This window comes from Orycteropus afer, unplaced genomic scaffold (assembly GCF_000298275.1).
Source record: "Orycteropus afer afer isolate SDZICR_OR568_19922 unplaced genomic scaffold, OryAfe1.0 scaffold00141, whole genome shotgun sequence".
NCBI lineage: Eukaryota > Metazoa > Chordata > Mammalia > Tubulidentata > Orycteropodidae > Orycteropus > Orycteropus afer.
Genome location: NW_006921728.1, coordinates 4,637,185 through 4,659,957, shown reverse-complemented (window position 1 = coordinate 4,659,957; position 22,773 = coordinate 4,637,185). Strand labels below are relative to the sequence as shown.

Genomic DNA, 22,773 nt, shown 5'->3' with positions numbered 1-22,773 from the left:
TGTGTTTACTAGCTGCTGTGAAGTAAATTACTTAGTGTGTGGCTTTTCTACCCAAAAGTCTTTGTAAACTACTAAGTGGCCCTGATAGCACAATGGTTATGCACTCATCTGCTAACCAAAAGGTCGATGGTTCAAATCCACCAGCAGCTCCCTGGAAGAAAGACCTGGTGATCTGCCTGGTGATTTGCTATGAGCAACCGAGGAGCTTCTGATTGCTGAAGTTGTCCACCTGGAGTATTTCTGTTGGGAGTGGCACAAAACAGTGTTCTGGGAGGTTCCCACTCTCTCTCAGGTACTTAGAGTTCTGATGCTATGATTGGCTAGTTTGACCACTCTGCTGGGCTCAAAAGGAGGCCTCCTAGAGGCAGAACTCTCTGACTACTGGTTGAGGAAGACGTGCTGCTGAAAAAGACACGCGCTCCCGAAAGAGACACGTGCTGCTGGGAAGGAGACGCAGGAGACACGCATTGCTGAGTAAGACACCGAGGGACATGCACTGCTGGGGGAGAGACTGTGAGAGACTTGGCTGAGAGACGGTGGGCTGGGAGAGACTGAGCGTTTTTTCCTGAACTTGAATTGTAGCCTGGTGCTTCCCTAATAAACCCCATAATCTGTGAGTTCTGTGTGGCCACTACAGCAAATTATCGAACCCAGGAGAGAGGTGGTGGGTGCTTTGGGAGGAACGGTTGGAGAAAGGGGCTGGAGGGAGGCAGCATGTCTGGCCTCGCAGGAATAGGCCTTGGGCTACTGATGGTGATTCTGTCTTCCTCTTGTGGGATTAGAGGAGGTCAGAACATGTGGCCTCCTTATCCTTTTTGCACTAGCATTCACCTTTGTACCTTTCAAGGAAGCTGCCTTATGTGTATTCTTGATGATTGGTGCATAAATGTCTAAGGGTAAGATTCCATGTTCAAAGCCCATGCCTGGTGAATTAGATGCAAACACAACTCAGGTAATGGCTCACAGGCTTCTGTCACAAAAGGATTCTGGGAGAAACAAATTCAGTTGCAGAAAAGTTGCAGGAACTTTGTGTCTTTGGTTATCTTCCCCCTCCTCTGCTAACCAGAAGGCTGGCAGTTCAAACCCACCAATGACTCCTCCTCGGCAAGACAGCTGGGCAATCAACCTACTTCCGCAGAGAAACCACCTCGGAAACCTAAGGAGGGGTCGCTATGAGTTGAATCAACCTGATGGCAGTGAGTCTGGTTTGGAGTTTTGGTCTGCTCTTTAAAACAAAACAAAACAACAATGCCTAATGTCAAGTGAATGGGAAAGAGTTGCCAAAGGATAGTTTAGAAACAAAACTGACCTCTAGGTGGTGCTTGAAAACGGTTCAGGGAAGGCTGGCATCCTCCAGCCTACTGGCTGAACCTCAGTAACCTGCAAATTCCAGGGCAAAGTGTTCAACAGACTGTAACCTGGCCTACACAGTCTCTACAAGTGGGTCTTGGGGCTTGTTTTAATACATTTTTTCCCACCTACTCCTGTGCTTATATAAATTTTGGATTCTATTTATATCTTATGTCTATAAACTGCCCCTGCTTAAAGTCAACAAATAAGAGGGGGTGATATACTTACCCAAAGAGCTTTTGCCAGTCACAGGTCATTCTGCCACAAAGCTTTAAACACCTACCTGTCCCCTTCCTCCCGTTTCCTCTTGGCCCACTCCAATCCAGACCTGATGGACAGGCTGGGCCTGGAGTGGCCATGGTGTTGTTTCCCTGCAAGTGCAGCATTTCTCCAGGGAATGGTTTATCTTTTTTTTTTGTAAAGTTCTTAAAAAGCATTACAGCTGCTATATTTGATGTACAACATTACTCTGTAATTCCTGTTAAAACATATGTTGTGAATTAAAAAAAAAGCTCCCCTCCAACAAAATGTGGGTAGATTAGTGAATCCATACAAATAATCTATTCATATACACACTTGCTCCCTAAAAAAAAAATTTCAAAAAGGGAAACCTTAGCATAAAAATGTAACAATCTATATAGACTCAGGCAGGTTTTAACATATACTTTTTTTTTTTATTAAATATGTAAAAAGGTAAACGCAAGTCAAGTTATTCACAGATTCAGAGACAAAAACCTATTCTACCATGCGACACTAGGTGGGTAATGTAAAATGAATGTGATACATCTGAATAAGACTTTTTGATCTATTGTGTCATTACTTATCTATATTTATAATTAACAATACATATGTTTACATTCCTTTCAGTTTACATTTAATATATAACAAAAGCTTTATGGTGTACTATTTAGTAAAAGTAATTTGAATGCATATTAAACCTTAACGGAATAATGGGAATACTCACCAGGGAAAGGAGTCTTGGTTCCCTTCTGGAATTTACTTCTCTCGGGCCAACAGGGTGTTTGTCTTTGCATTTTCTTTTTCTGCTTAGAAAGAACACAGACTTTCTCTTTGCCCTCTGCTTCAATCACTTCCTATCTGACTTTAGTAGTAGATATGCTATAACTGGCTGACAGGTGGTGGGGGTGGAAGACCGGCAATGAAGTCTGGCTTGCTGAGAGGAAGGAAGACAGCACACCACCGGGAATTGTGGGCCCAGCACGATGAGTGCCAGCTGGGTGGCCATGGAGGAAAGCATGCCCTGCATGCTGAGAGGCAAGAATGATGGGGTCTGAGAATGATGGGGACCATCATGAAGGACAAAGGAGCCAGGACAATGAGTACAGAGGCTGGAACTGCAGGAGAGGAGGGACTTAGAAATGTAGCTGCTGAAGAGTCCCGTCCCCAAGCATCGATGACGTCACCTGCGATGCACACAGTAGAATGCTTGGATTAGGGACAGGGAGAGGGTTTATAGTTCTTCTCTACATAAATGGACAATCTGCCCCAAAATTTCAGGAAGGTTAACAAAATATGATGATGGGGGAAAGTTCTCTTTGCCAGATAGCTGGCCAGTATGTTTACTGCTGAGAAGGATGGGGAAGTTGGGAAGACTGGATTGGTTCCAGAGAATGTCATGGGTGAGGCTTAGGCAAATGACAAAGCATCAAGTGGAGAAGACAGGATCCTGACTCCCTGCTATGCCATTCATGGCATCCACATGAAAGGGGAGCTTTGGTAGTGATCCACCTGGCACTGTGTATCACTGAGATGCTCAGGATAGGCGAAGAGTTGCAGAGGAAGCACTGTCTGCATGGAATCATTTGCTGGGCCTGTTTGCAAGACATACAAAGCAAAAAGAAAGTCAGTGAGCATGACAGGCTCAGGAGGGAAACACACCAGGAAGCAGACGCTGTGGATGCTGTGTACAGCACAGCCACTACCTGTACCCAGGTGTGGGAGGATGTCACTGCCGAGAGCCAGGCCTTCCAGCCTCAGAGAAATGAGCTGCTGCTGCTGTGCAGAGGAAGCAGGAGAGAGAAGCAAGGGAAGCAAACAGCACACATCAGTGCAGTTCTGCAGTGTGTCGTGCAGACTCAAAACTACAAGCAACCTTTTCCACATGTAACTCAACAGGTACCACTGTGCTGCAAAAGACTTATTTGGAGAAGATTTCTTTTGGTGAAAAGCTTCCATGCTAGAGTTTAGAATTAGAATTTCATCAATTAATAAAGAAATTTCAAAGCTTTATGAGATGTAATTCAGACATTTATTTTAGCTTTTCAGTTATGCAGAAAGTGGGGTGGGCACATTTGTTTCTTGTTTTTTGTTGCAACTGCTAAGTCAAATAATAAGTGAAAGTAAATCTTCAGTTAGAGACCAAGTGAAATGAGTGATCCAGGAAGGGATACCGTCTGTTGCAGGGGGAGGGGAAGGGCAAAGATTTGGAAGAGAGACTAAGAAAATGTGCAAATATTAGTTAAAAAAATAAGGAATGCTTTTAATTCATTAATGTTTCTTATGTTTATGAATTGCCACTGTTTAGCGTAAGTCAATGACAAGAGGGCCCTGAATTCAAGAGGGGAAATTCCTTATTTCTGAAGGTACTGGGAGTCATGAATTTTCCTGTGCTGTCATTCCAGTGTCCACACCCAGAATCATGGCTGCCCCTTGGAATTAGGCTTCTACTCATCATACCTTCACTTCCAGCCTTCCAGAAAGTGTGCCACATGACACAGAACCCCGAAAAACCCGGCTGCACACCCTAAGCCATTCTTTAAGAGGAATCCCCTATTGTGAATGCCAGGATTTGGGTGGAAACCCATCTAAGGAGGGCTGGGAAGGGCAGAGGCAGGAGCACCTGCACCTACCCGACCCCCTTTGGACTGCAGACCATGATGACAGCATCTCGGGAAAAGTGGCTGCCCACCAAAGAGGACCCTGAGAAAGAAAATCGCATGAGAACCTGGGGAGGGGGCGGGGGGAGAACGGGGGCAGCGGGGCAGAGGGCAAAGTTGAGATGGTGTAGATGGCGTTTTCCTTGAGTGAATGCCTTTCAAAAGAAACAATTATGTGTGGTGGTCTAACATGCTGAAGAACGAACACTGCCGGGCCCTGAAGTCCTTGTTTGGAATTCATTTTTTCCCTTTTATGATGTGAGCAGAGGGAGAAACTGACATTGGGTTTCCTCCCATGAAACAAGTCACTGTCATATGGCTTTCATATCCACTATCTGTTTCCCTTTGTTCCAATTTCTTATATGACCCAATTTACGTTCAGAGGTTAGACTTGCAAACACCAAAGCACCACAAATGCATGTGACAACTAGTGACACTGGGTTGAGAAATGCCAATATAAATACCATATACCAAATTACCATTGTTTCACACCAGGAGAGAAAGGGGGTGGTAGAGGTGGTAGAGGGGTAGGGAGAGTTGTTCTGGACAGAGATGAAGAAAAGAGCAGAACCAATCTGAAGCAGCCAAGTGATGAAGTTGAAGGTATGTGACCCTACAATCTCTCAGGTAGACGGCCAGAACTGCCATCTGCTAACGCATCTTGGCAAAGTAAATGGGAACCGAGCGCAGTGGCTGGCGGATGCAACAGTGTGTTGATGCTAACGGCAGATCGGAAACAACTGGTTTCTGTTGAGCTTGAGGCCACACATGTTCCAATTCTCCAGAAGAAAAGTTCCCACACAAAATGGAAGTGTCAAGAGCTGCCGAGACGGTTCAATACTCTTCCTGCTGCGGAGGCTGCTGTTCATGGACTTGCTCTTCTGCTTCCGGCTCTTCTGTGTGGCCCTCCTGTGGGGTAGGGGAAACATTTCAGCTAAAATGACTGACGGTGTGTGAGGCCCTGCAGTGTTCACAGCCCCACTGTCACAGCCCAGCATGGTGTCTCATGGCTGTGGAGAGAACCAGACTCAGGCACAACTCGCTGTGCAAGTTTCCCCCAGCTCCCCACATCAACACACAAACAGGGATGCCTGGCTCCCCTGCTCCCTCTAAGAGAGAATCACGCCAGAGAGCATGGTCACCGGGCTTCAGAGAGCACGTTCTCATGCTTCCATTCTAACCATTTTGGAAGGAAACCTCTATGGAATATACAATATACTTTCCTACGTCTGAAAAGGCCTAAACCAGACACAGTGACTCAAGAACATCTTGACAGACATGAATTAACCTGCTGTGACATACAGTAGCACAGCCCCAGGCTTCTGTGGTGTGTCCAGTGTGGTGCGTTCAACCACCACACTGAAGGGCCACGATGCTGGGCTTTTGATTGGTTTTTCATTTCCTCCTCTCCTGTCATTCTTCTCCCCTCACTGTGTTGTCTGCCCGTACTTGTTGTTATTTGCTGTTGAGTCATTTCCAACTCATCCACACCCAACGTCATCAAGTCGATTCTGACTCATAGTGACCCTACAGGACAGCGGAACTGCCCCATAGGGCTTTCAAGACTGTAAATCTTTGCAGAAGCAGACTGCCACATCGTTTTCCCAAAGTGGTCTAGTGGATCTGAACCACTGACCTTATAGTTAGGAGCCCAGTGCTTTAACTACTTGCCTCCAGAGCTCCTCTTTCAACTCATTTAAAAACAAAACAAAACAAAAAAAAACCAAACTCATGGCCCTTGAGTTGATTTCAACTCATAGTGACCCCTCCTTGGGTTTCTGAGGCATTATCTCTACAGAAGTAGATTGCTTAACCTTCCTTTGAGGAGTGGCTGGTGGGTTTGAACCGCCAGCCTTCTGGTTAGCAGTCAAATGCCTCAGGCATTATGCCACCGGAGCTCCCCTTTCAACTCACAGAGACTCCATATACGACAGTGCAGAATTGCCCCATAAGATCTTCTAGGCTGTAATCTTTAAGGGGTCAGAGTTCCAGGTCCTTTCTCCCACAGAACAGCTGGTGGGTTCGGACTCCTGACCTTTTGGTTACCAGCCAAGCTGTAACCACTTGCCACTAGGGATCCCTCTGCCTTTACCAGTCCCTCTTTTATAACTGGTTAGTCATTTGATGAAGACTAAGACACCAGATAAACAACTTGTTAAGTGGGTAAGAAAAGGATAAAAGGTTAAGTTTTGTTGGCTCCCCTGGGCAAAGAACCCTACCAACAGAGCTCTAGCTCAAGGACTTTGGGATATTTAGGGCACCTGAGGCACTTTTTGCTCACTTTCTGGTTACTGACTGAACCAGATGGGTGACTTATTCCTTTGTTGTTGTGTTGTTGTTATGTGCCGTCAAGTCGGACCCGACTCATGGCGACCCCTCCTTGGGTTTCTGAGGCAGTATCACTATGGAAGTAGATTGCCCCATCTTCCTTCTGAAGAGTGGCTGATGGGTTTGAACCGCCAGCCTTCTGGTTAGCAGTCGAATGCCTTAGGCATTATGATACCAGAGCTCCCACTTATTCCTTTACTTGGTGCCAAATGTCACACGTATTCATTTGCCTACCAAGTGAAGCACGCTAACACCACCACAGGGAACAATAAAGTTCTCCAACTATCTCTGAAAATTCTTCAATTTTTTGACCTCACCAAGAATAATTAACTCTTCCATACTCAAGCAGAAGGAGCAAGGCTAATCAAATAGTGGCTGACCGCTACATAATCCACCCCACCATTCTCAATAACAATAAACGCTTTTGTGGTGCAGCCAGGAGCACACAGTTGGACAGACAGAAGTACTCATGTGCTCCACACTCCGCACAGTGACTCCTCCTCCCTGGGCCACCCCCTTCCTGTCTTGCTCCTATTCCCTTTAGTCTAGAACAAACCTGTGCAGCTCCAATTCAAATGCCATATAATGGTCTCCTCAGATCCCTGAGGCAGAATCATTCTTCTCCTTTCTGTTGCACGTTGTTTCTTACTCTGGTATAAACTTCTGACTTGTAATCTGGCTTTTGTTTTGAACATGGCCTCACCTGCTGCATCCTGAAGTTATGGCAGTCAGGGCTAGTGCCCCATTCATCTCTGTATCGTATCTCACTTACTGCAGACTTTGATAGACATTGTATGACAGGCAGAAATCCCAGATGATGCCATGAATGGATGACCCAGATTATCAGGCCCCAATGGTTAAACACTCAGCTGCTAACTCATAGGTTGGTGGTTTAATCCCACCAGTGGCTGTGTGGGAGAAAAGACCTGGCGGTCTGCACCTGTGAAGATTATAGCGTAGGGAACCTATGGAGCAGTTCTACTCTGTCCTATAGGGTCTCTGTGAACCAGAATCCACTCGACAGCATACTACGCTATCAGTGTCATGACCAAGACCGCTTATCAGTTGCTGTCAAGTCCATTCCAATTCAAATCATTCCAACTCATGTGTGTCAGAGTAATCTGTGGTGCAAAAGGTTTGTGATGACTGATTTTGTGGAAATAGATTACCAGGCCTTTCTTCTGAGACACATCTAGGCAGACTTGAACTTCCACCACTTTGATTAGCAGCCAAAGATATAAACTGGACCATCTAGGGACTCCATGCCCAAGATCACACACTGCTTCATTTCCTGAGAGGCTGTATAATGGCACTGTTGTAGCATGGATTCTGGAGTTCACAGCCCAGCTCTGCTATTTACAGGGCATGTGAGCGGGGCACATAACTTAATTGCTTTTTGCCTCAGTATCTTCACCTGTAACATGGGAACAAAATACCCACATAACAGAGTTGTTGTGAGGATTCAATGGGTTAATATAGTAATGTACCTAGAATAGTGCCTGGCACATAGTAAATATTCTAAATATTAAACTATGATCAGTATTTTTTAAAAATGCATTTTATTGAAATATAATTTATGTACAGTGAAATACACAAAACTAAAGTGACATGGGTCAATGTTTCTTTTTTTTTTTTTTTTTTTAATGTTCCTTTTTTTTTTTTTTTTTTTTGCAGTTTCCTTCCCTCCCCTCCCACCCCTGGCAATGAACAAAGAGTTTCTGTCCATATATAAACCTTTCATTGACCCTCCACAACAACAAATTAATACTACATTTGTCCTTCTGTGATTGACTTATTTCACTCAGCATAATGTCCTTCAAGTTCATCCATATTATGCAGTGTTTTGAAGACTCTAGATTATTCTTTAGTGCTGCATAGCATTCCATTGTGTGTATGTACCATAGTTTGGTCATCCACTCTTCTGTTGATGGGCCTGTAGGTTGTTTCTATCTTTTTGCTATTGTAAACAGTGCTGCGATGAACATGGGTGTGCACATATCTGCTCTTGCCCTGGCTCTCACCTCTCTAGGATGTATACCTAGTAATGGGATTGCTAGGTCTAATGGTATCTCCAATTCCAGCTTTCTAAGGAAACGCCATACTGCTTTCCACGGAATCGTCATACTGCTTTCCACAGTGGTTGTACCACTTCACAGTCCCATGGGCAGTGTATGAGAGTCCGAATCTCTCCCTATCTCCACCAGCATTTGTTATTTTCTGTCTTGTTGAACCCTGCCACAGTGCTGGGGTGAGATGGTATCTCATTATTGTTTTGATTTACATCTCTCTGATAGCCAATGATCATGAGCATCTCCTCATGTATTTGCTGGCCGCCTGAGTAGTCTCCTTAATGAAGTGTCTATTCATGTCTTCCACCTATTTTTCGATTGGATTATTAATCCCTTTGCTGTTGAGGCACTGGAGTTTTCTATAAATCTTAGAGAAAAGTCCCTTGTCAGATACATAATTATTGACAAGTATGAATTTGTTGCTGTCATTTTGTTATGTGCTTTTTTGTGGTGTTGAGTTCTTTGTTCCATATAATTTTCTGTGCTGAGCTTGTTTTGCTTATGAATCATGTTATCACTTCCTTTGGTGTTACTGTTTCAGCATTGCTAAATATTTGTGCTGGTCCTTTTTTATTTTGATATGAAGGTTTATCATTTTCCTTTGAGGTTACCCTGTGATTTATAGTTTTCTTCCCAAGTTTAGAACAGTCCATTCTATCTTGTAGTTGTCTTGACTTTCCTACCATTAGAAGTTGTGTAACTACACAATTTTTTTTCCCTCTTTTTGGTTTGTACTTGTCCTCATTTGTCAATTGATGTCTCTGGTTCCCTGTTTACAATCTTGTAGGCTTATTTACTTTGGATACTTCTACAAATGAGTTGGTTTCTGGGTTATGTCATCATGTGTGTTAATGGTCAGTTGTTTGCTGTTGTTGGTTCTTTGTCCAAAGGACTCCCTTTAGCATCTCTTGTAAGGTTAGTCTGGTTTTAACAGATTCTCTTAATTTCTGCTTATCTGGAAATGTCACCATCATATTTGAGGGACAATTTTGCTGGGTATATAATGCTTGGTTGGAAATTTTTCTCTTTCAGGGTTTTATATACACAATCCTATTGCCTTCTCACCTGCATGGTTTCTGCCAAGAAATCTGAGCTTAGTCTGATTGGCTGCCCTTTGTAGGTAACTTTTCATTTTTCCCATGCCGCTTTCAGGATTCTTTATTTTTGGTTTTTGGTGATGATATGTCTTGGGGATTTTCTTTTGGGGTCTATCCTGTTTAGGGTTCGTTGGACGTCTTGAATGGATACAGTTTCATCTTTCATCATACCAGGAAAATTCTCTTCCAACAAATCTTTGACAATTTTTTTCTGTGGTTTTATTTGTCCCTTCCTGTTCTGGAATTCTGATTACACAGGTTATTCCTTTTGATGGTATCACACATGAACCCTAGGCTTTCTTTATTTTGTTTTGATCTTTTTTCTGATTGATCCCTTTCCAAAGAAGTATTGAGGTATTTGCCTTCAATCTCATTAATTCTGCCTTCCATTTATTCAATTCTACTCCTTTGCCTGTTGAATGTGTTATCTATTTCTGAAAATTTAGTATTAATCTTGTGGATTTCTGCCTGTAGATTTTGTATCATTTCTAATTTTTCATTTATTTTGTCATTTTGTTCTTGTATTGTCTTTCGAAATTGTTGTAGGGTTTTCTCCTCAATTTTGTCAGTATTTTCCTTGATCTGTCTTCTCAATTCGTTGAAGGTACCTAAATATAATTCTTCTGAATTCCTTATCAGTGAGTTCCAATGCTGTGTCTGCCTCAGGAATATGTTTTGGGTCTGTATCCTGGTCCCTTGTTTATCCTGTTTTATCTTGCTTCTTTGTGTGGACTGTGATGTTCTGTTGTCTCCAAGGCATTGTGACTTTTTCTATTTATATTTAATTGGTGACTGTATGTTGGAGTGACTTGCCTATGATTTTTGTTTTCTTTATATGTTAACTTCTTAAGCGGGGTACTGTGCTGTGCTCCTCTATTTGCTAGTTGGCAGCACTTATACACTTACCACCTGTCTCCTTTCCCATTGTCAGCCTCCCATATGTCCCTGCCATCCTTGGCAAATGAGCCTATTCTTAGGGTCCTGGAATCTGAATGAGAATGCTGTCACTTTAAAATCCAAAATGGACGTTGGTTGTAAAGATTCAAAATGGCTGAGCCCTTGGTCACTTTAAATATCCAAATGGCCATCGCTTCTAAACAATCAAAATGGCTGTGCCCTCTGGACTGCTGAAGTCCATAGCTCAGGTTGTCTTCCTCCTTGCTGTTTTCCTTCCTAGTCATAGGCCACAAGCGCAGTCGTCCCTGCAGCCCTTGGATACCAGGGCTGATCTTTAGGCCAATTTTCAGATCCCACCACCACTTGGAAATATTCAGGCTGTTGGTTCTGTCAGAGTAGCTGACAGTCCACTGCTCTGACCGTCTGTACTCAGTTTTTGTTCCAGTTTTTCTATTAATTGGTGCCTAATCCACTTCTGTATACTTCCTTTCAAAGCTCAGGGCTCCAGGATTATTTTCTGTATCTCTGTCAATTGATTTCTCTTTTCTTTGTTAAAGAGGGTCTGTGTAGCTTGTCTGCCTATTCCTTCACCTTACCAGAAGTGATCATCAGTATTTCTTAGTGGGAGAACTCTTTAGAATATATTTTAGAAGTGAGTTTATTAAAAGAAGTTAATTTAAAAATTCACCCTCTCTCTCCCAGACAACTGTAGAAACAAGACATTGTATTAAAGACTTGGGTTCAGATCCAATACTGTCTCTCACTAGCTAGTTCTCTGCCAAAAGGCAAATAATTTCATAAACATTAGCTCTTCCTATGCTCATGACCATACCTTGTTGTCTCCACCTAGAGTGGCTCCACCTCTGAAATGGTAGGGTCCAATTTCCTATTCTCTTTAAGTACATGATACTGCCCTCTGGAACTCTCACTCCTTCATTCCTGAACTGCAGATGTGCTTTAACCTCGGGGAGGTCTCAGTGCCCCTGGGCCCGTCTTTACTCCCCCTCTACTGCTTGCTTCTGGATCCCACGGTGCGTCACTATGCCAAGCTCGGCAGCATCCTGTGCAAAGCCCTCTGCTTCCTGCTGGGACACACACAAGTGGTCTTCTTGCTTAGTCACCTTGCCAGTGGCATGCTCTGGGGAGCAGAAGAGTATGTCTTGCTGGCTGGCTTCACAGAGGAAGAAGTCTGGCCTCCCTTGTAAGTGCGCTTCTCTTCTCTAGGGGAAAAGGAAACTAGAATGCTTGTGGTGGACTGGCAACTTCCCACTGTCTGCTTGGTCCCATGTTCTTCTAATTGTGAAAATGTCATTCCTCCCTGTAGCCACTCTCAGTGCCTTTGCCCTGAACTAATCACTCCTCTCTCTATGCATCACATCTTTGGCTTTCCTTCTGTTAGATGGCTCAATGTAGCCTGTTTGTGTTCTTAATGGCTGGCTACACTCCTGCCCCTCCAACTGAGCTCCTGGACCTTTAAGGGTTAAGAGTGTTGTTTTGTTCCTCATTCTAACTCTTTCATGCTAGTGTGGTGTCTTCCACATGGTAATACTCAAACTTCAGCTGGTCTGAAGCATGCTTTTCTTACATAATTGTTTCTGTGCTTGTTAGGTTGCTGATGGGATGATTTCTGAAATGAGGATCTACTTTACATTTTACAGGAAATTTGTTCCTGTCACTGTTGGGAGTTAACTGTGGGATAAGAGATTTAACACAGCACTGGAAGGTGGAAGTAACTGTTGAGCCTCCAAGCAAGCTACGAGACCAGGCACACACTGTACTCAGCCCCTCCTTAAAAACCAATAAAACTAAACTCACTGCCATCGAGTCAGATCCGACTCATAGTGACCTGTCCTTGGGTTTCTGAGGCAGTATCACTACGGAAATAGACTGCCCAACCTTCCTTTCGAGGAGTGGCTGGTGAGTTTGAACTGCTAGCCTTCTGGTTAGCAGTCAGATGCCTTAGGCACTACTTCAACAGAGCTCCCGGCCCCTCCTTAGACCCCTTAAATACTTGTTGAGCAAAGGGGTGGGGGTGGGGGTTCAGTGTCCTTGTCCATGGCTCTGGGCTCTCCAGCTGGCCAAGGACAGCTCCCCATACACACCACACATTGGGCTGAAGTCTCATTCACAGGACAACCCCTGTGATGCAATACATTTGCAGGAGCTGTGGCCCCCAGACCACTATGCTTGGGCAACACTAGAATAAAGAGCAAACCTCTCAAATTAAGGATTGCTCATGCTTGGGGTGCAAACGAAGGCAGTCTGAAAATCTGGCAGCATGTATCTGTAATTTGGAGGAGGCTATGTTACATATCACAACTGAGAGCTCTCAGCCCACACAAAGCTATTGTAGGCTCCCAGACAAAAATGATCTTTTCTTATGCCCCATATGAGCAAAGAACTTAAATGCACATATAAGGAGGAGGCCAGGCTAAACCTATGCCAAAAATAGTGCTAGAGCACCAGAGGGCCACCTGCTTGAGAAATTCAAATACCTGCACATCAGTCCATCACATTTCTCTAAGTGGCTGTGGTGAGTGACTATGTTATAGTTCTTTATTATAATCATTAGAAAGAGAAGCAAGTTAGGAAACAACACTGAAGAAGGCTCTCCCTACTGTGGGAGGAAAAAGGAGATAAAAGAGAGAGACGAGGGGCCCTCAAGAAGCTGCGATGGCTGCCTACTTCCTAGACTTAAAGAGCTGGCACTCACTCGCCTCATCTCCTCCCATTCTCATGAATACTCTAGCTATAAAGAAACTCAATAGGACACAGATGAATCCAATGAGTAGAAGATGAACTCTACTGAGTTTTGGAATGCATAGTGCATTGGATTGGTCTAGGACATGAAACATAAGGGAGCTCTGTGGCGTAGTGCCTAAGGCATCTGACTGCTAACCAGAAGGCTGATGGTTCAAACCCACCAGCCACTCCTCGGAAGGAAGACTGGACAATCTACTTCCATAGAGATACTGCCTCAGAAACCCAAGGAGGGGTTGCTGTGAGTTGGAAACAACTTGACGGCAATGAGTTTGGTTTCATGAAACATAAACCTCCCATTGTAAACAGGAAGCTAGGTGCAAGTTCCTCTATAATATACTGTCCATTTACTCTATAGGCCAAGAAAGCTACTGGCCTCAGATGCCCATGTTCTTCAGTCACTGAGCTGACACCTTTAGGTTCCACCATACATCATAAATTATTCCTTTGGTGATGTGGAAGTAAGGCACCATCACCAGAGTGTATACCGTCATGGCTGATGCCATGTGCACCCAGGGCAGCTGGTTGGGCCATCTGAATACTAACAATGGGACTTGATACAAAGTCTCCATGTTGTTGTTGGTAGCAGGGGCAGCTCTCCAAGGCTGTAAATCTTTAGGGAAGCAGATTGCCTCATTTTTCTTCCACAGAGCAGCTCTGGTGGGTTCCAAGTGCCGATCTTTTGGTTAGCAGCCGAGTGCTTAACCCCTGTGCCATCAGGGCTCCTCATCTTAGCTCTACACCTGTCAAAATTTCTAGTCATCCTTCAATACCCAATGCAAATGCCATCTTCTCTGTGAATTCTTTGCTTGTCTGCCTCAGCTGTCTGCATGTGCTCCTCATGTCTCTATTACTGCCTTTATCATAATCTGGCACTTACTAGTTAGTTGGGTCCCTGTCTGTCTCCCTCCCTAGGACTGTGAACTCTTCTAAGGGCAGGGATTGTCTCCTTTTTCCATATTCTCAATGACAGAAACACAGGCTGTATCTAATAAACAAGCACTGGCTCAGGGAAGAGAGAAATCCTCAGGTCATTTTGACAGTAGCTTCCATGATGGTTCCTCATGAAATGAACAACTGTTTATGATTAGGTGTGCCTCAGCTAACAGACTCAACAAGGGAACTACTAGTACCCCTAACTAAGTCCAGACACCTGTGGCCCCAAATAAAGTATTAAAGGAAAAGATAATGCAAATGATAAAAGAAGTCTTGGACAGCTGGTTGGTGACTTGTTCTAGAAAGTTCCATTATGTTTCTACAACTGGAAACTGAACTGCCTGTTTAATTCCACTATTCAAAATTCCCTTCTGGGTTCCTACGTGTTCCAAACATGACAATCAGAGACCAGCCATCACCAGATAAAGGCTGAAGGGCAGAAATTCTCTCCAGCAAATACCTGCATCTGCGGAGTTGACCCATTCATCCATGGTAAGTGAGAGTGTCAGCAGCTCTCTTGTCTCTGTGAGGACTCTGGGAAAGGCAGACAGATAACCAGAAATTCCTGCCATCTCAGATTTGTATACACAGTCATACCAATGGCATCACAGACACAGCATTGGCATTTCTTCTTAGACACCATGCACACCATACATGCACCCACCACTGAACAGTGGGCATGGCTTGGAAACCAGACACAGTGTCAGAACAGGCACAGTGGAGCAAAAAGATGCTTCAGAGTGTGGGGAGTTGGTGCAGGGGCAGAGCAACTTCTGAGCACTTTTTTTTCAAAAGTGGTGACTCTTCGGACCATGAGATACATGGGAAGGTAGGCAAGAGTAGAAACTTTTTAAGGCTCACTCCCAATGGTGGTACAGATGGTTAAGTGGTTGACTACAAAACAAAAGGCTGGCAGTTCAAACCCATCACGAGATACCCCCAAAGAAAGGCCTGGTGATCTGCTTCCGAAATGTCAGAGCCATGAAATCCCTATGAGCGCAGTTCTACTCTGACATGCATGGGGTCACCATGAGTTGGAATGGACTCAAGAGCAACTGTGTTTTTGCTCCTTCAGTGGTAGAAGCTGGCTATGCTTTTGGGCAGTGGCCACAGTAACAAGATTCATTATTCTCAGGGAGAGAGGCAAATGCTTGAAGACTTTAGGATGTCCAGCATGACTCCTAGAACCTCTGGGTGGGAAAGCAGAAAGGAGAGGGGGTCGGCTGCTTCTGAGCCTCTAAGTCCACTTCTGAAAAGGATGCGTACACACACAGTGTAGGAGAAGCACTTAGCGGCAGCACCCAGGCACAGAGCAGACACTCTTTCTTTCCATTCTACAGAGAAACTAAGCCTTTAAAAATTGTGTCTTGCCACATTCTAAACAGGGACACCTGGCATATTTCAGATCAAAAGCCTTCTTATCCATAAAAATTCAGTAACACCTGATATGTTTCCTTTGGAGTTGTCCAGACAGAGGGTTGCAATAAATATATCCTGAAACTAGAAAAATTAGGCCAGCAGCTGTTTTTGAAAATTCTGCTCTGATACCCCACACATATAGTTTGTGTTAAGTCTATTTTTAATAGCTCCAACTGCCTGGTAATTCTCTTCCTGGATTTTGATACTCCTTAGCACACACTTAGATGGCGATGATGCAGTCTGCCTTTCTCCTCTCCACCAACATTTCTCTCTACTCGATGACATCTACACAGTGCCAGAGGTAACAACAAAGGTGGGTTTAAAAAAGCCACAACGAGCCAGAAGAAATGGAATTTCTCTGCGGATGGTGACTTCAACAGATAAATGAATGCTCAGAGAAAGAGGTCAAGACATTTTTAAAGGTGTAAACCAACAAAATGAGATAATGGGAGTTATTTGGAGAGAATCCAGGTGGAATTTGAAAAACACAAAGCCTGTTTAACTCAATATTGTCAAGTACACAAAGTCTATTTCAGTGTTTCCGCCAAGTGGTATTACCTTTATTTTCTCCTTTCCCCACAGCACCCAGTATGCTGAGAGGCAGGTAACATTATCCTTAAGGTCTTGGGGTCTCAGTCTGATATACCTGGGTTCAAATTCTAGTGCTAGAAGAGCTTATTACCTGTGCACTACTGGGCAAGTGATTTCATCTGTCACCTGTAGATAGCAATAGTACTCTCATCACCTAAGGATGTGGTTAGAATGAGAACTAAGATAATAGAACATGAACATAATTATCTAACATATGCTAACTGCTTGATAAATGTAAGCTATTATGGCTATTCAAGCTCTGGTGGTGCAGTGCCTAAGGCATCTGACTGCTAACCAGAGGGTTGGCAGTTCAAACCCAGCAGCTGCTCTGCAGAAGGAAGACAGGGCCATCTACTTCCATAAAGATTTACTGCCTCAGAAACCCCATGGGGTTGCTGTGAGTTGGAATCAACTCGATGGCATTGGATTTGGATTTTTTTTTTTCCTCCCAAAAGATGGCTCAGGCTTGGAGAAAGAAGAATGTGTTTAGGATTCAGACACCTTGTTCAAATGCAAATTATGCTGCTTACTCACTTTGGGACCTTGAAAAAGGTATTTAGCTTATCTAGGGCTTTACATTCTCTCATCTGTAAAATGAGATAAGAACATCTAATAGGATCTTTATCTACCTAATAGGATCTTCAAGAGAGTTAAAGAAAGTACATATATATATGGAGCCACCGCAAACTAAGGAGCTGTGGGGGTGCAGTCGTTGAAGCTTTCGGCTGCTAACTAAAAAGTCGGCAGTTTGAACCCATCAACCAGCCACGAGAGAAAGATGTGGCAGTCCCCTTCCGTAAAGATTTACAGACATGGAAACCCTGTGGTGCAGTTTTACTCTATCAGACTTGCTATGAGTCAGAATAGACTCAATGGCAGTGAGTTTTTGGTTTAGCACAGTACCTTCTCCCTCACTCACCATCCCAGACATTTTGAGGGAAGGATTTACTCAACACATTGTTCAGTCTTAATGACTGATGATGCTTTACAGTATCACTTCTCCCCAGGGTGTCTGAATTCTAACTAACTGGAAGAATGGCTCTCTAAATCCAGACTAGAGCAAGCTGGGGTGTGTGTGTGTACGGGGCATAGGGGTGACATGAAAGGAAGAACAGAAGCTGAACGAAGTAGTCATTTAGGCAAACTCCCTGAATCAGAGAAGCCAAGAACTTCTGCGTCAGGCTGGCCTGCCCACCATTACCCAGGGATTCCAGTGGCCCACGTCAACCCGTACTCTGAGGTCTACCTGACAGTGTTCCTACAGAGACTCCTTCTTGGGATCAGATCTGGCTCAAGACAGAATGAGGCGGCTGTCCCTCCCCGCAGAAGCCACAGGGTGCGTGCCAGTCCATTAGCACCCTCCCTCAAGGGCAGGCAGCAGCAGCACCATCACCCAAGCTCACAGTGTTCCATGAACTTTATCTGATTGACCCTCAAACAAGCTTATGGAGAGAACAGTAACAGTAATCCAGCTAGTGCTAGGCAGATTATAAAGCACTTTTTACATACGTAACATTGTGTACATGCCATTTTTGGTGGCTGCAGACACACTACAAATCAATCTACTGTTTCTTCCATCACATCTGAAAATGCTGACACTGCTTGTGGGACCTTACCAGACAGATTCCCAGGACTTCAAAACCTACATTCAGAGCTATTGATAATCAAGAAAGGATTTTTAAAAATTATCTGGGAGAAATAAAAAAAAGTAGTTAAGAGTCCCCAAACTCCACACATAGTTTCTTAGAGTTTAGGGAAATGTTGACTGGATCAGAGGATCATGATGATAATGATTTGTTATTCCTTTGTGAATATCAAATGCACTGGTTGAGTTTTAATTCTCACTGAAGTCCCAGGGAAGTATTCTAAGGCATGTTGATCAACTGCACTGTGACCAAGGGAGTTGTTTTCGAGCGCAGAAGTCAAGGGCTCCTAACACTTACATGTTCTTCTGAAGCATAGAGAACCTCCATTAGTCGCTGCACGAGGTCATCATTTTCCTGCCCATGTTCTTGGCAGAGTAGCTCAATCTCTCTCAACTTTCCAAAGTAGAAATCCCTTTCTTTTTCCACACCTTCAAGGGCCAGTTTTAATGAATGTACCTGCAAGGAAATGAGGGTGGGGAAGAAAAACCCCAAACATGTTAGAAAAAATAAGCAACCAACTATGCCTGTGTATGAAGACCCAAAATAAGAAACGAAAGAAGCAAAAATAAATGATGTACGAGCCCGAGGAGAGACAACAGGGCTGTTGTTTGGAGCTTGGGCCTGGGCCCAGATGTCCAATCTCATAACACACGACTCATTCCCTTCAGTCGATTGAGTGTTTATTGGCCAACGTCAGAATGGTCATTGTGCTGGACATAGTCCACCCACGCTCCCAGAAAGTGTTCTGCTCCCGCTAACACAGGCTAGAGCACATCTTCCACTGAACTTGTTCATAATCTGTAGGGAGAGGAGCTGAGAGAATGGGAAGAGGGAGGAGGGGTGAGAGAAAGGGTAAGGCTGTGGTTATGTCAGGCTTATCCTGAGGACTCTCTTTTCTATAGATCACTTGGATTAAGAGCCCTCCTTACTTTTGGGCCTGCTCACAAATGACACTGAGCCAAATGAGCCAAATGCTCTCTACCGAGAAACAGGCTCTTGGCAACACAAGGAAGAGTGGGTGAGAATGAAGCCTGGCTGAACAGCTGTGTCTTCATTTCTAGACTTCAGGCTTTGGGCATATTCCTGGAAGGGCAGGAAGATATGGAAGCTCCACAGTTTCACCAAAAAAAAAAGCCCTTATTCCCTCTTTTCTCCCCGCTTTCTAAGTTCAAGGAACTTCTGGGGCTATGAAGCTTCTCATAGTGATTACAGACCCAGTGCAAGAGAAGGAAAAGAGGCGACAGTTGAGGCCGACCCCAACACAGTTATCACTGGGGGCTGAAGAAACACTAATGGTGCACATGGATCCACTTTCAAAGCTCAGGCAGCTGCACTCCCACAGGCACTGCAGTCTCACACAGACCTAAACCCCAAGCCCTTTCCTGGGTCCTGAGATTCTCCCAAGTTTATCATACCGTGTGCATCAGAGAATATTCTTTACACAGAGAATACTCTTTAGGAGGTAAATTAAGTCTTTCATGGATCTCCTTACGTGAAATTTCTCTTTCACTATATTAAAAATCATCCTTAACAAAATTTGTAAAAGATTATGCTTGAATGCAAGATTTTCATCTATCTAATCATTCTGGGTCTTTATAAATGTTATTTACCTGTCTGAAATTATTGATTCATTCAAACAGGTATAGGGCACAGACCTTGTCTATCCCCTTCTTGCTCACTTGGCACACGCTCACCCATCCTGTCAGACTCAGGAACGTGGTCCCTCAGTGGGAATATCACCTCCATGTGGCCTGCTCCATCCTCTGAGTGCCCACCACCCTCTCCTTCCATCTCCGTGAGCGCAGTTTTCATTTCTGTGTTGCTGTTTGTCTGTTTACGTCTGTCTTTCCCACTAGATAATGGACAATTCAAGAACAGAGGAGGGTTTGGCACCTGTTGTTGTTAGGTGCCGTTGAGTTGGTTTCAACTCATAGCAACCCTATACGACAGAAGAGAACTACCCAACGGTTTTCTAGGCTGTCATCTTTACAGAAGCAGAACACCAGGTCTTTACCCTATGGAGCTACTGAATGAGTTTGAACCACCAATGTTTTGGGTAGCAGCCAAGTGCTTAACCATTGAGACATGCAGTTTGGCACTGGGTAGGAAAGCAAAACGAGTGAGTGCTCAATGAATGTGTGACTCCTTCTTGACTAAAACCCCTACTTCCTACTCACCTCTTCCATGCCCTGTAACTGCTCACTGACAACAGACTGATAAGAGTATATAGCTGTACTCTGAAGAAAATTTACTCAGAGATTTCCCCCACAAGCTGAAGCCAAATCTATTCAAAATTTAGCAGAACATGGTTTACAATTAATTTCTTTGAGCAGGATTACAATGGGTGTCTCACAGACACTTATTTCTAAAGCTGCTTTAACTATTTACTACTGGTAGAGTAAGGCTCACTTCCACTATTTATGTGACAAATTTATTTCCAGATTGAATGTATTATTCCTTCTAACAGTGACAGCCTCCTAGGAACTGTCCAGCGTGTGTGTGCATGTTATATATATGTATATATGTGTACATATATGTGTTTGTATGGATTTTAGACAACCGATAATCTTTGCAAAGCATTTGTACACTGCTTTATTTTTCTTCATAGCACTTATAGCAGCTGACATCTTTATAACTGTTTATTGTTTTCCCTTTAAAAAATGTAAGCTCCTTCGTGATACAGTTCTGCCCCCACTGTATCCCCAACTCTTACCACATGGCAGGTGTTAACAAGTATTGGTTGAATCAATTAACTCTTTTTATTTCACCGTTATCATGTTAAACTTGATTTTAAAACAATTGGATCCTGGTATAAGCAGTCTGTTAAACTGTCAAAAGCCCAGTGGATGAGCATCTATGACACTGCAGAGTCAAGAGATATTAGAATCTAGAGACATGTGTTGAGCAGCAACAACTATTAGAAATGGTTGCAATCTAATATAATGGGGTTTCACAAAGTTTGCAAGGGACCCAGGTTTTCTCCAGAGTCTGCTGGACCCAAACCCACAGCCACTGAGTCAATTCCAACTCAGAGAAACCTTACAGGACAGAAAAGAACTGTCCCGCAGGGTTTCTTTATGGAAGCAGACTGCCTCATATTTCTCCTAGGGAGCTGCTGGTAGGTTGGAACTACTGACCCATCTCTTGGAGGACACATAGTTAAACTCTCAGTGCTTCAAGAGAACAATTTATAGAGTAAGAATAAGAGCTTATACCGTGACTGTGAGAAGAATCTATTTCTAAGGAGCGTTATGCCACGATTCCACGCAAAGAGATTTTTCTCAGAAAATTATCAACTTCCCCTTCCTTAGCCCAGGGGTGCTGTTGGATAGAGCATTCTCCAAAAGGAAAATCTCTGCCATCACTTCTCTCTTTGGTCTGCAGAGACTCTGCAGAGGAAGGAGTCTCTCTCCCCTTCCCTGTCAGCTCCACATTTTCCCAACTGGTCCACTGACCCAAAGACTTAAAGAATCAAAACTATCTTCTCAGAGAAACCCACCCTCACAAAGCACTGGATGATCCATTTGCTAACTTTTAATTCCTACTATATTTTTGTTAAAGAGCTCTGGTGGTGCCGTGGTTAAGGCATTGGGCTGTTAACCAGAAGGTCGGAGGTTCAATCCCATCAGCCACTCTGTGGGAGAAAGATGAGGTAGTCTGCCTTAAAGATTTACAGGCTTGGAAACCCTAAGGGGATTGCTATGAGTTGGAATTGACTTGATGGCAGTGAGTTTGGTTCTTGTTTTTATATTTTTGTTAATACTGTAAAACTGAAGGCAGCCATCCTGAATTCCAGGAAAAAGAAAATTATCCTTATTCTATAAATCCTTTATTGGTTTAAAACTAACCAAGCACCTCTCTGGCCTTGACCACAGAATCCATCTTAAGTCTTGTGCTGGTGCCAACAGATGGGTTTGTGGCAGTTTATGGCATGCTGCCACTTCTTAGTTCTCCCTGCACCACCAGGCAAGGAATTTCTCTTGGACACACTCAACCCAGGAGAATGAGGTTTGCTGGCCTTCCAACAGTGCTTTGGCCTGCAGGATGAACAAACAGCTGGGGCTTTTATAGAAATACACAACCCAACTGGTGGTATTCCAGATGCATTAGATAATTGCTGCTCAGCTATAAACATTCCCTAGTAAAAGCCAATAGTAGCTAAATTATGTGATGAAAGATCAACTGGCAAACAAAATTCCAATTTCACAGTCCCATCACAAAGACCAACACAACTTGTTGTTGTTGTGTGCTGCTGAGTTGATTCTGACTCACAGTGACACTACAGGACAGAGATGAACTGCCCCATGGAGTTTCCTAGGCTGTAAAGGCAGCAGAGTGCTAGGTCTTTTCTCCCACATAGTGGCTACTGGATTAGAACTGCAGATCTTTTGGTTAGTAGCAGGGTGTTTAACCATTGTACCACCAGGGCTCCTAAGGCCACCCTAGTTCTTTCCATGTCATAGCAGAAGCCTAAGTAATGGAGATGCTGGAGATGGACTCTTGAGAAAAGTCAGGAGGGAAGGGGCCAGGAAGGGATACTGTCTTCTAATGATTCCCCAGACTCCTCTCAGTACGTCCATACGCTGTCAGTTCTCCCAGGCCTTGTAGTCTAGGTCACGAGCCACAGACTACAAGGGCTTGGGCTAACCAATGGCCACCTTCCACCCCTGCCAGTGGTCCTTACCACACCCCACTTGCTGACCCACTGTCCAGAAACAGTCCCCAGTTATTTTATTTATGTCTTCCTCCTCTATGTCCTTTGATTCATTTCTATCATTGGAAT

At 43.9% G+C, this 22,773-nt stretch overlaps 1 protein-coding gene across 1 annotated transcript in view; it reads right to left on the bottom strand.

Annotated features, from left to right (window-relative positions):
* Positions 1 to 11,633: 11,633 nt before the first annotated feature.
* MAPRE2 (microtubule associated protein RP/EB family member 2) overlaps positions 11,634 to 22,773 on the bottom strand; it is a 115,287-nt gene continuing 104,147 nt past the window's right edge. Inside the window, exons 6-7 of the mRNA XM_042781632.1 lie at positions 18,288 to 18,446; positions 11,634 to 11,858 (exon numbers count right to left, since the gene is read on the bottom strand). Of these exons, the coding sequence (XP_042637566.1) occupies positions 11,634 to 11,858; positions 18,288 to 18,446 (384 nt within the window). The remainder of the gene's footprint in view (positions 11,859 to 18,287; positions 18,447 to 22,773) is intronic.